General features: G+C 35.9%; 1 protein-coding gene across 6 annotated transcripts in view; it reads left to right on the top strand.

The window, feature by feature from the left end:
* The window catches only part of VPS13A (vacuolar protein sorting 13 homolog A), a 231,275-nt gene that overhangs the window by 55,749 nt on the left and 159,301 nt on the right, over positions 1-16,225 (top strand). For all 6 annotated transcript variants that reach the window (XR_004277231.1, XM_032306307.1, XM_032306303.1 and 3 more), the window contains exons 18-21: positions 4,165-4,354; positions 4,441-4,555; positions 12,431-12,567; positions 14,327-14,459. Coding sequence is in view for 5 of the 6 variants with exons in the window: in XM_032306307.1 (XP_032162198.1) it covers positions 4,165-4,354; positions 4,441-4,555; positions 12,431-12,567; positions 14,327-14,459 (575 nt within the window). In the remaining variant the exon portion in view is untranslated. The remainder of the gene's footprint in view (positions 1-4,164; positions 4,355-4,440; positions 4,556-12,430; positions 12,568-14,326; positions 14,460-16,225) is intronic.

Genomic DNA, 16,225 nt, shown 5'->3' with positions numbered 1-16,225 from the left:
TTTTTTTTTTTTAAGACTTTATTTCTTTCTTAGAGCAGTTTTAGGCTTATAACAAAATTGGGAGAAATGTACAGAAGTTACCTCTATACCCCTTGCACATGCATAGCCTCCGTTTTCAACATCAAGTGCTAGCTAGAGTGGTACTTTTTTTTTTTTTTTTTACGAACAACGAACCTGCATTTGTTGACACATCGTATTTACCCAGAGTTCATATATTATATGGCCATTCACACTTGGTGGTGTGTTTTCCTATGGGTTTCGACAAACATAAGGGCATGTCCATTATTATGGTATCATAGAGTATTTTCATTGCTTTAAAAATCTTCTGTTCCGGGGCGCCTGGGTGGCTCAGTGGGTTAAGCCGCTGCCTTCGGCTCGGGTCATGATCTCAGGGTCCTGGGATCGAGTCCCACATCCGGGCTCTCTGCTCAGCGGGGAGCCTGCTTCCCTCTCTCACTCTCTCTCTGCCTGCCTCTCTGCCTACTTGTGATCTCTGTCTGTCAAATAAATAAATAAAATCTTAAAAAAAAAAAATCCTCTGTTCTGCCAGTTCATCATCCTCCCCCCTGACCTATGATCTTTTTACTGCGTCCATACTTGTTGCTGTTTTCGAGAATGTCATGCATGCAGTTAGAATCCTACACTATGTATCTTTCTTAGAGTGACTTCTTTCACTTAGTAATATGCATTTAAACTTCCTTTATGTCTTTTCATGGTTCAGTAGTGTGTTTGTTTTTTAGTGCTTATTGACATTATTTGGCTGTAACACAGTTTATCCATTCACGTACTGAAGGCTGTTTTAGTTGGTTGTTTCTAAGTTTTTGCAGGTATGAACAAAGCTGCTATAAACATTTGTATGTTTGTATTGTATTTGGTTTTTATATTGACATAAGTTTTCAGCTTCTTTGAGTAATTACCAAGGAGCATGACCACTGGATAATATGGTAAGGGTTTGTTTAGTCTTGTAAGAAACTGCAAAACTCTTTTCCAACGAGACTGTACCATTTTGCATTCCCACCAGCAATGTAGGAGAGTTCCTGTTGCTCTACATCCTTGCTTTTATTTGGCGTTGTCAGTATTTTAGATTTTGGCCACTCCTGATAGATGTGTAGTAGAATCTTTATTGTTTTAATTTGCATTTTTTAAAAAGATTTTATTGGGGCGCCTGGGTGGCTCAGTGGGTTAAGCCGCTGCCTTCGGCTCAGGTCATGATCTCAGGGTCCTGGGATCGAGTTCCGCGTCGGGCTCTCTGCTCAGCAGGGAGCCTGCTTCCTTCTCTCTCTCTGCCTGCCTCTCAGTGTACTTGTGATTTCTCTCTGTCAAATAAATAAATAAAATCTTTAAAAAAAAATAAAAAAAATAAAAAGATTTTATTTTTTTTGAGAGAGAGAGAGAGAAAATGTGACAGAGAGCGCAAGAGCGGGGTGGGGGTCAGAGGGAGAAGTAGACTCCCTGCTGAGCAGGGAGCCCAATGCTGGGCTCCATCCTGGGGCTGCAGGATCATGACCCAAGATGAAGGCAGATGCTTAACTGACTGAGCCACCCAGATGTGTCTGATTTGCATTTCTTTGACAACCTATGATGTAGAACATTTTTTCATCTGCTTATTTGCCATGTATAGGTCATCTTTGATGAAGTGTCTGTTAAGGTTTTGGCCCATTTTTTTTTTAACTGTTTGTTTTCTTCTTACTGAATTTTAAGTGTTCTTTGTATATTTTGGATAACAGTCTTTTATCAGATGTGCCTTTTGTAAATATTTTTCATAGACTGTGACTTGTCTTTTCATTCCCTTAACATCTACCATAATCTTTGCTTTTTATTATTTGTTGCTCTTTTTCTTTTTCCTTTTTTTTTTTTTTTTTTTTTGGTCTTTCTTGCCTTTTGTGGTTTGAGTATCTTTTTTTTTTCCCAAAGTAGGCTCCACACCCAGCATGGTGTCCAGCATGGGGCTTGAACTCAACCCTGAGATCAAGACCTGAGCTGTTATCAAGAGTCACATGCTTAACTGAGTGACCCTGGCTCCCCAGTTTAATTGGTGTCTCATATGGTTTTGTTTTCTCTCCTTTCTTAACATATCAGTTATAGCTTTTTTTTTTTTCAAGTCTCCTTTCAAATAACAGTGTAGCATTTCATGAGTAGTGGGAGTACTTGATAATAAAAAAAAAAAAAATCCTTAATCTGTTTTCTAGTTCCTTGTATTGTTGCTCCTATTTATTTCACTTATATGTGAACATATGTAAGTATAAAATATACATAAGACATACATGTAAGCGTATATAACCATACACATTGTTACTATTTTGAATATATTAATTTGATTAATAAAATAAGTAAAATAAGAGTTTTTATTTTACCTATACTTTTTTCCTCTCCATCTCTCTCTTCCTTTATGTAGATCTGAATTTCTGCCTTACAGTCTTTCTCTCTAAATAACTTCTTTTAATATTTCTCAAAAGACAGGTCTATTTATGATAATTTCCCCTATTTTTTTGTTTGTCTTAGAAAGTCTTTGTTTTATCTTGTGAAGGGAAATTTCTTAGGGTACAGAATTTTAGGTTGGTGGGGTTTTTTTTTTTTCCTCTTTAAAATTTTCACTACACTCTTTTTGCTTCCCTGGCTTCTGAGAAGGTAGCTGTAATCCTTAGCTGTGCTTCTCTATATGTAGGGTGGCTTTTTCCCTTTAGTTTCTTTCAAGACTTTTTCTTTGTATTTTATGTATATATTTTATATTTCTTTATATTTTTTGTAGTTTAAAAATATGCCTTGGTGTAGTTTTTTGGTTATTTGTTTGCATTTATTCTGCTTAATGTGCTCTGACCTTTGTGGATCCATGACTTAGTGCCTGACATTATTTTGGGGAAATTGACAGTCCTTCTTGTTTAAAATCTTCTGCACTTTTCTCTTTCTTCTGGTATCCCTGTTACGCATATGGTACATCTTTTGTAGTTGTCCCACAGCACTTGGTTATTCTGTTCTGTAGTCTTTGTTCTCTGCTTTACCTATTTTTATGACTCTACTGATACATTCTCCAGCTCAGGGATTAATTCCTCAACTGTGTCTGTATCCTAATAAACATATTAAATGCATTCTGGTTACAGTGTTTCTGATCTTTAATGTTACTTTTGTTTTTTTTCCTTAGGATTTCCATCTCTCTGCTTACGCTGTTCATCTGTTCTTGCATGTTGTTTCCTTAGTCCGTTATACACCTTAGCATGTTAATTGTTACTTTAAATAGTTTTATCACTTCAAGTTGGGTTGTTTGCCTTTTGGGATGCTATGCTATTTTGTTCTTTATAGCCAGATGTGAAGTACTGGATGAAAAGAACTATTACAAATAAGTCTTTAATGATTTGGTTGTAGGATGTGTGGGAAAAGGAAGCGTTATCTGGTGCTGTGATTTGCTCTCAGTTTTTTAATGATCCCTTGCTTCTGGTCTGTGAACTTAAGAAGTTTCTCAGTACTCCCCCTCTCCCTGCCTGAGTGGAGGAGTTGGAGAAATTGGGTATTTCCCTTCTTCCATATGGAATAGTAGACCTGACTGAAGTTGGGTATTTCTCTTCTGTAGATATTTTGACTTTGATAATACTTAATTAGGTTAAACTCTAGTTAACTAGTTTCTCTAAATAGCATGTTTTTTTAAAAGAAGAACATAGTGCTGTGTCATATTTTTTAAAGGGCTCCTTTTCCCCTTTTCTTGCCTGAAGCATGATGGGTTTTTTCTCCAATATTTTTTGTGGGAACCTGGTCCAGTTCCTGGAGGTATATTTCAAAATATTGTTGAGGGGGGGCTCCTATGATCGGGTTCCCTAGAGTTGTCCACTTTGAATCTCCAGCAGTTCAGAAGAATGAAACAGTTTAAATTTTCCAACTTTGGCACTGGTATACATGATAGTTTTCTTTTGTGAGCTTCTGCTCTGGGAATCTGACTCCCTTCATGGTTTTTTTAAATTTAGAGATCAGCATGTAAACAGAGTTGTTTGTGAATAAATCTGTCAATTCAGATCAAATAGTTGTATGTTTTCTTTGATGTGAGTGGAATGAAATAGGACGAAATGAAAATTGAAATTGTTTTCATTAATTTTTACTGTATTTTATGTTTAAAAAATACTGTAAAATGTAAAATTGGATTGATAGCTAATTTTTGTCCTATCTTTTTCCATGTAGATTTGAAACCAAAATTGATTCATTTCATGTTACTGGCTTACCAGATAATTCGACAAAACCCCGCCTCCTGTCTTCATTGGATGATGCTACATCACTCTTCCAAATTATATTTGAAATAAATCCTTTAGATGAAACTGTTGCTCAGAGGTGTATCATAGAAGCTGAACCTTTAGAAATGATATATGATGCAGTAAGCAGTTTTTTAATCACTAAGTTTTAATATATTTCTGTTTGCTTTGACTTTGTGCCTAATGTTAATGGTACTTATTTTAACAGAGAACAGTAAATAGTATAGTGGACTTCTTCAGACCTCCAAAAGAGGTAAATCTAGCACAGCTCACATCAGCAACTTTGACAAAACTTGAAGAATTTCGTGACAAGACAGCAACAGGTAAATGCTAGTATTAAGGTCGGTATATTAAGAATTATATCCTATACTAAAATTTTATTTTATTTCATTTTATTTTTTAAAATATTTTATTTATTTATTTGATAGACAGAGATCACAAGTAGACAGAGAAGCAGGCAGAGAGAAAGAGGGGGGAAGCAGGCTCCCTGCTGAGCAGAGAGCCTGATGTGGGGCTCGATCCCAGGACCCTGGAATCATGACCTGAGCCCAAGGCAGAGACTTTAACCCACTGAGCCACCCAGACGCCCTCTATACTAAACTTTTAGTCATATTAAACTGAGTTTAGTAAGGTATACTTTAAATTTATGCTTCTAGACTAGATACAGTTTAGTTGAAACTAACTGGTACTGTTATATTAAAAATTCCGGTATAACAATAATCCTTTCTTATACTCAGAATGGACAAACTTACTGTGACATTGAAATTAATTCCATATTAATGTTAGGATTTTTGGAATTCTCTTCATGAGAGAATGAACCTCTCATTTTTCTTTCATGTAATGAACTCTAGATTTTAATACGTTGGCCTCAGAAAATAAAAATTCCATTCTTTTTTATTCTTTTGAAGAGTTTTTGTGAGATTGGGTGTTATTTTTTCTTCCAGTATTTTACCTAATTGAATAGTAAAACCATATGAACTTGGAGATTTCTTTGTGCAAGATTTTTAAATTACAGATTCCATTTTAAGATATATTTTAAATATATATGTATTTAAAATATATAAGATTATATAAAGTTGATCTGTATGATTTTAATGCCTTGCAATTTCTTGATACTTGCTTTCTGGCTCGGTATATGGTAAGTTAAAAAAATGTTTCACATATGTTTGAAACAGCTATATTTTTCATACCTATACATATTTTTAGGTCATATTTATCATGTACTTCAAGTCTTCTGTAGTCTTATTGGAATTGTTTCCTGTCTTCTGTCGCCATGTGATCCCTTGCTTCTGGTCTTTGAACTTAAGAAGTTTCTCAGCATTCCCCCTCTCCCTGCCTTAGTGGGACAGAATGGCAGGAGTTGGGGAAATTGGGTATTTCCTTTCTTCCATATAGAATAGTAGACCTGACTGAAGTTGGGTATTTCACTTCTGTAGATATTTTGACTTTGATAATACTTAATTAGGTTAAACTCTAGTTAACTAGTTTCTCTAAAGAGCATGTTTTTTTAAGGAAGAACATAGTGCTGTGTCATATTTTTCCCAGTAGTTCTTCAGAGAAGCAGATGAAAAATAATGTCACTGTGAATATGCATTTGTCTATTTCTTTAAGATTTGTCATATTTTTCTTTATAAATTTGCTGCCAATAGGTACATGCACAATACAAAATTTTTCTCCAATGAACCAAATCTTTCCTTTATATGAAGTTGACTGCGTGTATTTTTTTATAATGTTTTAATTTTTTTCCAATTATAATATTTTGATTTCTTTTTTCTGATATTAGTATGGATGTTCTAGTTTTTTCTTGGTTTGAATTTGCCTATTTTTTTGTTCTTTTACCCTGTATCTTTACTTTTAGATGTGTCATAACAACAACATGCAGTGGGATATTTCTGTCTGTATTTATATCCTTTTTTCTTTTTTTTCCTTTTTTTAGAATTAATTTGTTTCCCTCCACCCCCTCACTATACCATTTGAAACATTCTCTTTTTTTCTCTAGTAATTAGGACATATTTTTCTCAAGATAGAAATTTAATAAAAAATTTTTACCCTCTCAGTCATTATGAGGATTTGAACAGTTGAACTGCCATTTACCATCCTCAGCACTTACATGCTATTGTTATTTCTTTGTTTTACTTTTTAAGATTTTTATTCAAGTATAGTTGACTTACAGTCTTAGCAGTAGGTATACAACATGATTAGCCAATTCTACACATTACAGTTTTGTTTTTGTTTTTGTTTTAGAGGAAGAGAGAGTGCATGCATGTGCTCGAGGTGGGTAGGGGAAGAGCAGAGGGAGAGGAAGAGAAGGAATCTTAGTCAGGTTCCAGTGAGTGGAGTGTTAATGTCCCCTATTAAAATTGTATTATTATCAATGTGTTTCTTTAATTTTGTTATTAATTGGCTTGTATCATCGCTGCTCTCGCATTAGGGGTATAAACATTTATAATTATTAGATATTCTTGGATAGATCCTTTAATTATGATACAGTTTCTTCTTTATCTCTTACTACAGTCTTTGGTTTAAAATCTAATTTATTTGGTATAAGGATTGCCACCCCAGCTTTATTTTGATGTCCATTAGCATGATAAATTGCTTTCCATCCCCTCACTTTAAATCTAAGGTGTCTTTGAGTCTAAAACGAGTCTCTTCCAGACAGCATATTGATGGGTTTTGCTTTTTTATCCAATCTGATATCCTGTGTCTTTGGATTGGGGCATTGAGCCCATTTACATTCAGGGTAACTATTGAAAGATATGAATTTAGTACCACTGTATTACCTGTAAAGGAACTGTTTCTATATATTGTATTGTCTATGTTCTTTTCTGATCTATGTTACTCTGGGCTCTCTCTTTGCTGAAAAGATCCCTTTTAAAAATTATTTCTTGTAGGGTTGGTTTGGTGATCACAAGTTCTTTTTGTTTCTGTTTGTCCTAGAAGCTTTTCTATCACTTCTATCTTGAATGACATGCTCGCTGGATAAAGTATTCTTGGCTGCATATTTTTCTCATTAAAACCCTGAATATATCATGCCAGTCCTTTCTGGCCTCCCAGGTCTCTGTGGATAGGTCTCCTGCCAGTGTAATGTTTCTAACCTTGTAGGTTATGGACCTATTTTCTGGAGCTGCTTTTGCGATTTTCTCTTTGTCTCTGAGATTTGCAAGTTTCATTATTATATGTCAGGTGTTGACCTATTTTTTTTTTTAATTTTTAGAGGGGGAGTCTCTCTGCCTCAGGACTGGGATGCCTGTTTCTTTCTCCAGATTAGAGGAGTTCTCTGCTATTATTTGCTCTAATATACCTGCTGACCCTCTTGCTCTTTCCTCTTATGGGATGCCAGTTTTTCTAATATTGTTTCACTTTATGGTATCACTTATCTCTCAGATTTTCCCCTTGTTATCCAGTAATTGTCTCTCTTTTTCTCAGCTTCTTTATTCTCCATGATTTGGTCTTCTATATCACTGTAGAATAGTGATATATCACTATATCCCTCTCTTCCGACTCATTTATCCTAGCATTTGGAACTTCCATTTTTTATTGCATCTCATTTATGGGCTTTTTTGATTTCAACTTAATTAGATTTTAGTTTTTCTATTTCTCCAGAAAGGGATTCTCAAGTGTCTTCTATGCTTTTTTCAGGCCCAGCTAGTATTTGTATAATTGTTATTCTGAACTCTAGTTTGGACATTACTCATGTCCATGCTTATTAGAACCCTAGCAGTAAGTACTGTCTTTAGTTCTCTTTCTTGAAGTGAGCTTTTCCCATCTTCCCATCTCGTCATTCTGTCCAGAGAAGAATAGATGAACGAGAGAACAAAATACTCAAATGGCAACAATGATCCTAGAGAAATATATACTAACCAAATCAGAAGAGAGCTGAAACCAAAAAAGGAAAAAAAAGAAAGAAAAAGAATATAATCAGACAGGTGAACAGAATAGATCAGTACACTGGATTCTGTGTGTATTTTGATCTGTTTCTTAGGAAGCTGGTTAGAAAACTAGTTAGAAAACTAGATCCCAAAATTGTAAAGAGAGAAAAACTTACACATGTACAAGATTAAAATTGAGTACAATGAAAGGATAGACTATAACTGTGAAAATGAAAAAAGTCAAGAAACAAGAGGGAAAAAAACGAGGGGAGAAAAGGATATAAACAGTTGACTGGAACAGAGTAATACTCTGTGTCTTGAGTGTATTTTGGTTTGTTATAAGAGACTACATCTCAAAATTGTAAAGAAACACACACACACACACACACACACATATATATATATAAACAAAATTAAAATATTTTGAAAGGAGAGAATGTAACTATAAAGATGAAAAGCAAAAAAGAATTTTAACAAAAATGAAAAAATAACAAAAGAAACAAAAAAGGAAGAAAAATATGATCAGACAGGTGAATAGAACAGGGCTATACACTAGATTTTGGGTATATTTTTATTATACTCAAATATATAACATATAATTTTATATATATATAATTATATATATAAATATAATATACTGTTAGAGAAGTTACTGCATCTGTAGATTGTATGAAAGAAAAACATATATACACAAAATCAAATACAAAGAAGGGATTAAATTTAACTAAAAATGACAGATTTTTAAACAAGATTTATTTGTCAGAGAGAGAGGAAGACTGTTGCACAAGCAGGGGAAGTGATAGGCAGAGGGGGAATCAGGCTCTCCATCAAGCAAGGAGCACCATGTGGGACTCCATCCCAAGACCCTGGCATCATGACTTGAGCTGAAGACCCTCAACTGTGTGAGCCACTCAGGCATCCTTATAGAAAGTTTTTAAAAAGGAGTTGATAAAATAAGAAATTGGTTCTAAGAGGAATGAGAAAAAAGTTTAAAAAATTAAAATTGGAAGATTAAAGAATCATGGGGAAACCCCCCGGCCCCCATGAGTTCTGTGTGCTGTATTCTAGTGCTGGAGTTTTGCAGTTCTCATTGATTGGTAAACTTGGTTTTGGCTGGATATTCTTGCTGATCTTCTGGGGGAGGAACCTATTGGTTTGATTCTGCAGTATATTTGCCCTAGGTGGTATTGTTCCGCCCTTGCCAGGGAGCCAGGTTAAGTAATGTGCTCCCATTTGCTCTCTGTGGCTTTAGTTTCCTGAAGGCTTTCCCTGCAGCTTTAGAAGATGAGAATGAAAACACAAAAACAGCAGCCTGCCAGTCTATGGCCTGGAGCCGAGAGCTCAGGACCCCGTTCCTCACTGACCCCTCAGAGAAGGGCAGTCCGTCACTCCTGTTTCCCTGGTCTCTGGCTGTATTCCATCCTCACCCAGGCTGTGGCTGAGCATTTCTGTCACAGGTACACCACCCTGTGCTGAGTCTCCAAACCCTTCAGACTCCTGCAGCGCTCTGCCGTACTGCTCCCCTTGGGGAGAAAGAAGGGTCTCCCTGGTTCTGCCACTTACTGGGCGCCTTCTGGAGAGCAGTCACCTGACCATGCCATGGTCACAATTTATGGCATCCCTGAGCTTAGAGCCCTCTCCTGGCATCAAATGTCGTAGCCAGCTTCCCTGTTCTGATGTCTAGGAACTCTGCTGCACTCAAGCACCCCCAGTCTTCCTGTGACCCCAAGGATCCTGACACCACACTGTCCCATCTAGGATTCCACCCCCAGTTTGCTGCCTGATGGAGACTCCCTCCCCACCTTGGTGTATCTCCCCACATAGCACTTCGGAGTCACTTCTCTGCACCTCCTCCCTTGCAGAAAGTGGTCGCTTTCCTATTTGTAGAGTTGCAGCTGTGCAATTCTTAGATCTCCAGTTGAGTTTGCAGATGTTCATAATGATTTGATAGCTATCAAGGTGAGTTCCTTGGACCAGATGAAACCGAGGTCTCCTATACCTCTGCTGTCTTGGACTTCTCTCCAGATGTTAAATATTTTAAGAAGTGGAAGTATTAGTATTTTAACTTCTGCATTAACAGGCTTAACTATTTGAATCTATTCTTCTAACTCTTGTTTTCTTCTGTGCACAAATAATGATAATAATAATAATAAATAATAAATATTTATTAGAATAAAATGTTAATATTATGAAAAAGTGGGGTGCTAGTATAAGTTTTTAATTTAAAAAGTTGAATAATATGTTTTAATGTTTTTCCAGAAAGCTAAAATTTACCAATTTGGGAAGAGATTCATCTGTTACATAGTTTATCTTTTTTGGTTCTTTTCTCTATTCATTCTCTCAATCTTTTATTTTCTTTCTGTTTTGGCCTCTATTTATTATCCTCTTCCTCTAGAACCTGGTATCTTTCTTGTATTATTTTCTTCATTCTTAGGAGTGAAGGTTTTCAGATCTTTTCCTCTTTGTCAAGTAGGGGGATCAGCTTCTAGAACATAACCATGTAATTAGTTACTGTTGTCAAATTTGGTTGTTTTGACAGATGTGGTCATTTATGAAAACCCTTCATTTGAAAAATAAGGCTCTTTGATAGGATCGTAGTCATTTATTTCTTTCAGTGATCTCATTTATTTACTCAGTCAAATATTTATCGTGAGCCAAATCTATATTGGATGCTGTGCTAAGTTTTGGAGAACAAAGTAGTGATAAAAACAGATGTAGTTTTTGCCTTTTGATGGATGTGATGAGATAGGACAGACATACAACTAAGTGTCATCTACATAAAAAATTTAAAATTCACTTAAAAATATTATTTTAAAGAACATAGGAAGAGTAGTTGTAAGAAGTACCCTCTGCCATCACACTGACCTTGCATTCCCTGGCAGGATATCCTGTAATTTCATCCCATGTTGGGTAAAGTGGCTGGAAACTTGCTCTCTGAAACTTCCTTGAACTTACCTTCTGATGTGATGGGGAAGCTGTTCCTGGGACAGTGTCTCACTGAATGCGTTCTGCTGTGACACTGAGTGAAGGGGGTTTTTAGGGAAAGGATGGCTGTTGGATGCTGTTGGTATTTGTGCACAGCATGTGCCTGGCTTTGGAGAAAGTCACATCACTGTAGGATATTGGCTGAGTGAGCACACTGACACCAGGGAGCAACACTTTGTCTCCATGCAGTGTCTCACCAAGGGTTTCCTATCTCCTACTAATTTGCAACAGAAAAGTATCAAAAATGCTCAGATCCACTTTCACAGAGCAGGCACATGGGTGAGTTTGGAGCTTATGGAGGAAACAAATTCTAATAGGCCCAGATGCTGTGAAGGAAATGAGAATAATGAGTTATCTCCATATAGTTTAGATGATAGGGTCAGAGAGTAGCTTTTTGAAAAGTAACATTAAGACCAGATGTGTGTGTGTGTGTGTGTGTCTAGGACCCACCCAGCTGAAGAGTATAAGGAAGAACCTTCATAGCAGTGTTAAAATGTGAGGGTCCCAGCCTGGGACAGAATTGGGTGATTTTGGCAGCTCCAGAAGGCTACGTTGGTCCTAACGTAGTAAGCGAGGGGTAGTGGAATGATGTTAAAAAGGCAGGCACAGTGTCAGTAAAACAAAACTTGGAAAGTCCTTTTAAACAATTCAGATTTTGTTCTAAGTGCAGTGGGAAGTAGAGGAGAGACACAGTAGACTTATATCCAAAACCAAATATTCAACGTCCCCCTCTTCTGTTAAGAAACAAACTAGACAGATCACTGTGACCTGGCATCCAGAAAGCTCTCATTGAAAGTAGGGCCTAAGGTGAGATTTCCAGGGAGTATAGGACTTGGATTTGTAGAGTCAGGAACACATGACACAGATTATTTTGGTTGAGGAAGTCGTACAGTGGAGATGGAAATTAGGGTAGAGAAATGCTGAACAGTGTGAGACCAAGAATTGAATGCCGGATTATCCTTTCTGGCACCTTCTTGGGACTGTCGTACCTGACTCACTCAGCAAACAGACTTGAGTAAAGCTGTGTTGTCTGTGTTTGCATACAGATAATTTGGGGGAAGAAAACAAACAACTATGCTGTGAGTCAGTTCTGTACTTAAGTTCCAAGCTTACTGAATGTTTCAGGAAACATAAGTTTTTGGATATGTATGTCCCTGGTTTTACCCAAATTGAGTTTGCAGGTTAGAAGCATTTCTTTGAGGAATCATTACAATTTTGTACCCAGTTATATTTAATTAAGAGTGTATACACACATTGATTAACAAATTACATTATGTTGAAGATACATTGCTTAAGGTATTTTAAAAATTAATACTTCACATTTTCAATTTAAATTTTCCGCAGGTCTACTATATATTATTGAAACACAGAAAGTTCTTGATCTCAAAATTAATTTGAAGGCTTCATATGTTATTATCCCACAAGATGGAATTTTTAGCCCTACATCAAATCTTCTTCTTTTGGATCTTGGTCATCTAAAGGTATATGCTAACATTTGCCCTATATTATATTTAAGATGTTTCCCTGTTTAAAATGTATTTTGTTTTCTAGACAGCTTGGTTTGCTATTGTGATTATTAGCTTTATGGTAGATTTTAGGATTGATAAGTCTCTTTCCTTCTAGTAAATAATGTGACGTTTCATTAGTTTTCCTATATTTCTGATACTAAAATGGTCATTTTGAATTCTGTAGGTTAGGGTTGAAACTAGGAATTATATTTATAGAATTTGAGAGTAATGTTTGAAGAGATTATTTCCTTTTCAATGTAAATTTACTATTTGACTAATGAAAATACATCAAATGGGAGGGGATTTGGGAAAAAATCAAATCTTTGTCCTTCTGAAGTTTTTGTGTATATAACTGTATATATTGACATTTTATTTATTTATTGGACATTTAAAAATTTCTATTAAATAATCCTAGCTTGAGAAACAGTCTAATTCCATTTACCTAAGTCATTTCCTTTTCCATCCAATTATGTACACTTTTTCTTCCTCAGTTTTAAGTAGAGAATAATTTTTTTCTGTGTGTCTAGATCTGCACTGTTCTATACTCACTGGCTCTATATGTAGTTGTTTACACTGATTAAATTTAAATAACATAAAAAATTAGTTCTTTAGTCACATTAGCCACATACAAGAATTTAATGGTCTTAAGTGCCTGGGGCTGTTATTTCAGCTCAGATAGAGAACAATACCATCCTCATAGAAAGTTCTGTGGGACCGCACTGCTCTAGATCATTAAATGTATATTAAATAGCTATAAGATTTAAAGACCCAAGAAAGATAGGTAATATTAGAAAGCTTTTCTAGCTACCTAAAAAATATGTGCCTTTCCTTGATACTGACATTATCCTTTATTCTTTGTTTTTATTCTTCAGTTGGTAATTACATAGAAGCTTGCTGGATTTATGTTTATAATAAAATTTATACAGTTATTTACATTTGACTTTGGTTATAGAATTGTTTCAAGGGCAATGTGGTATGGTAGCAGGAGCATAAAGTCATGAATAAGGTATCTATTTAGTTTTGTGACATTAGGTAATTTGTTTAATCTTCTATCTAAAATTCATTACCCTTTAGAGATAATCAGTTTTGACAGTCTGCTGCACATAAAATAGAGGTGAAAATGTTAAGGCGTGTGCACACACACACACACACACACACACACACGAATGAATAAGATCTTTATATATTGTGGAGTGATTGATCTCCAGGATGTTTAAGTGAAAAAAGTAGTTATGTATAGTACGCCAAAGAGCAGATGGTACAAATATAACTTGCATGAGGTTGTCTAAATGGCAGAGTTGGGACTACAGTTCAGCTACCCTAATACTTAATTCTGGATTCTTCTTCTTAGAAAACTATCTAAATATCTGTCATTGTAACATAGAAACATTTTGTAGGCTGTTTTTGTCTTTTAATTTTGTTTTTTAATAAAAAGACTTCTTACCAGATATAAAAAAGTTTCAAATGTATTGTTCTCCAGGGCTGGCTTGGTTTTCCTCTTTTAATTACATAATTGAGAAATATAACTTAATATGTAAAAATTCACTTTGTCCCTGGTCTTCTCATTATACATGTCATGGACAAAGACATTTCTGTTAGCCTTACATTTCAGCTTGTGAGTCTGTCTTACCTTCTATTAAATTTTTGTGTTACAGTCTTAAAGATACAAAATTTATATTTTTATTTTGAATTTTAATTTTGCATCATCTAAACTGTTAAAATTAACTTGAAGGTGACAAGTAAAAGTCGTTCGGAATTGCCGGATATGAAACCAGGTGGGGCCAGTCTTGAAGAGATCATGCAGAGAGCTTATGATTCCTTTGATGTTCAGCTTACAAGCATACAGCTGCTTTACAGCACAGTTGGTAAGTATATAATGCATTACTTATTGATTTTTTTTTTCCTGAAATGATTAGGTTTTTAGACCATTTCTCTGAAGACCTTCATCCCAAATATGTTAACTTTTATATTTTTGGGATGCCTGGACGGCCCAGTTGGTTAAGTGTCTGCTTTTGGCCCAGATCATGATCTCAGTGTCCATGGATCTCAAGGTCCATGATCTCTTAAGTCCTGTGTTGGGCTCCTTGCTTGGTAGAGAGGCTGCTTCTCGCTCGCCCCCTCCTCCCCATTCTCTCTCTCACTCTCTTTCAAATGAATAAGTAAAATCTTTTTTTTTTTTTTTTTTTAAATGAGAGGCACCTGGGTGGCTCAGTGGGTTGAGCCTCTGCCTTTGGCTTGGGTCATGATCTCAGGGTCCTGGGATCGAGGCCTGCATCGGGCTCTCTGCTCAGCAGGGAACCTGCTTCCCTCTCTCCCTCTCTGCCTCTCTGCCTACTTGTGGTCTCTGTCTGTCAAATAAATAAATAAAATCTTTTAAAAAAAAATGAAACTTGTATACTTTTGAGTAGGAAGTAATAGTACACCGTGTCTAAAAGCAGTATCTCAGGTATTTGATTTTACTGCTCAAGAGCCATTGTCAGTGTCTGGAGACACTTTTGACTGTCACAGGTGAGAAGTAGGGGCATTACTAGTATCTAGTGAGTGGAAGTCAGGGACGCAACTAAATGCTACATTGTAGAGGAAAGCCACTCCATGATGCTTATTTGGCTCAAGTATCAATAGTGCTGAGATTGAAAAATCCTTTGGACAAGGTTGCTTGAATATATTGGCACATATTTAAAATATTTGTTTTATATAGGACAATAACAAGAGGCTGCTCACAGCCAGAGGCATTCTTGCCTGGGGCCTCTGACACTCCAGGCCATAAACAGCCACGCAAAGACAGAGGAGGATGTTAGGAGGATTGAGGAGGGTATCATAGGCATATCTTTACCCTGTTCACTTTTGATGGAGTCTTTGCTGTTGATCTAGTTTTTAGATGAAGTCAGCAGAGCCAGAAATTGTCAAGAGCCACTAAAAGTAGATAGTGAGAGAGACGCAAGACTAGTTGATCCCTTTTTCTACTGTGTCATCCTGTTTCTGAATCCCTGGAGTGTTAATAAACATTTAGATAATTCAACATTTGGATTGATGGATGTTTTAGAGATCTGTATGTATATGCTCAAATTTTAATTATCTGAGTGAACTAATAAAAAGAGAAACAATGAGAACCCAAAGTAATGGTTATTAAAAGTATTAAATTGTATATTCCTGGAATATTTTTATTATTTTATGTTCAGTTTGGGATAATAAACTTGATTTCCATTTTTAGCATATTCTGATTGGTGTAGAAAAAGCCCAGAAGTGTAGTGGGTGGCAAATACAAAGTATTTATAGAAAACCCATAATATTTTTTTTCCAAGGAGTAAATAACAGTATTGTGGCATGTTTGGTACATTTTGGTCATTAATTTTTGAAGTCTATGAAGTGTACTTAATATTTAAGATGTTGGGATGTTTTGTGAAGAAAAATTTAAAATATTCCATTATTGCTGAAAATTACTGGAATTATTTAGAATTTTTTTTTTTAAAGATTTTATTTATTTATTTGACAGACAGAGATCACAAGTAGGCAGAGAGGCAGGCAGAGAGAGAGGAGGAAGCAGACTCCCCGCAGAGCAGAGAGCCCGATGTGGGGCTCGATCCCAGGACCCTGAGATCATGACCTGAGCCCAAGGCAGCGGCTTAACCCA

The sequence above is a fragment of the Mustela erminea genome, chromosome 12, assembly GCF_009829155.1.
Source record: "Mustela erminea isolate mMusErm1 chromosome 12, mMusErm1.Pri, whole genome shotgun sequence".
Taxonomy (NCBI): Eukaryota; Metazoa; Chordata; class Mammalia; order Carnivora; family Mustelidae; genus Mustela; species Mustela erminea.
The sequence above is the reverse complement of the archived record's forward strand: the minus strand, read 5'-3'. Positions and strand labels throughout refer to the sequence as shown.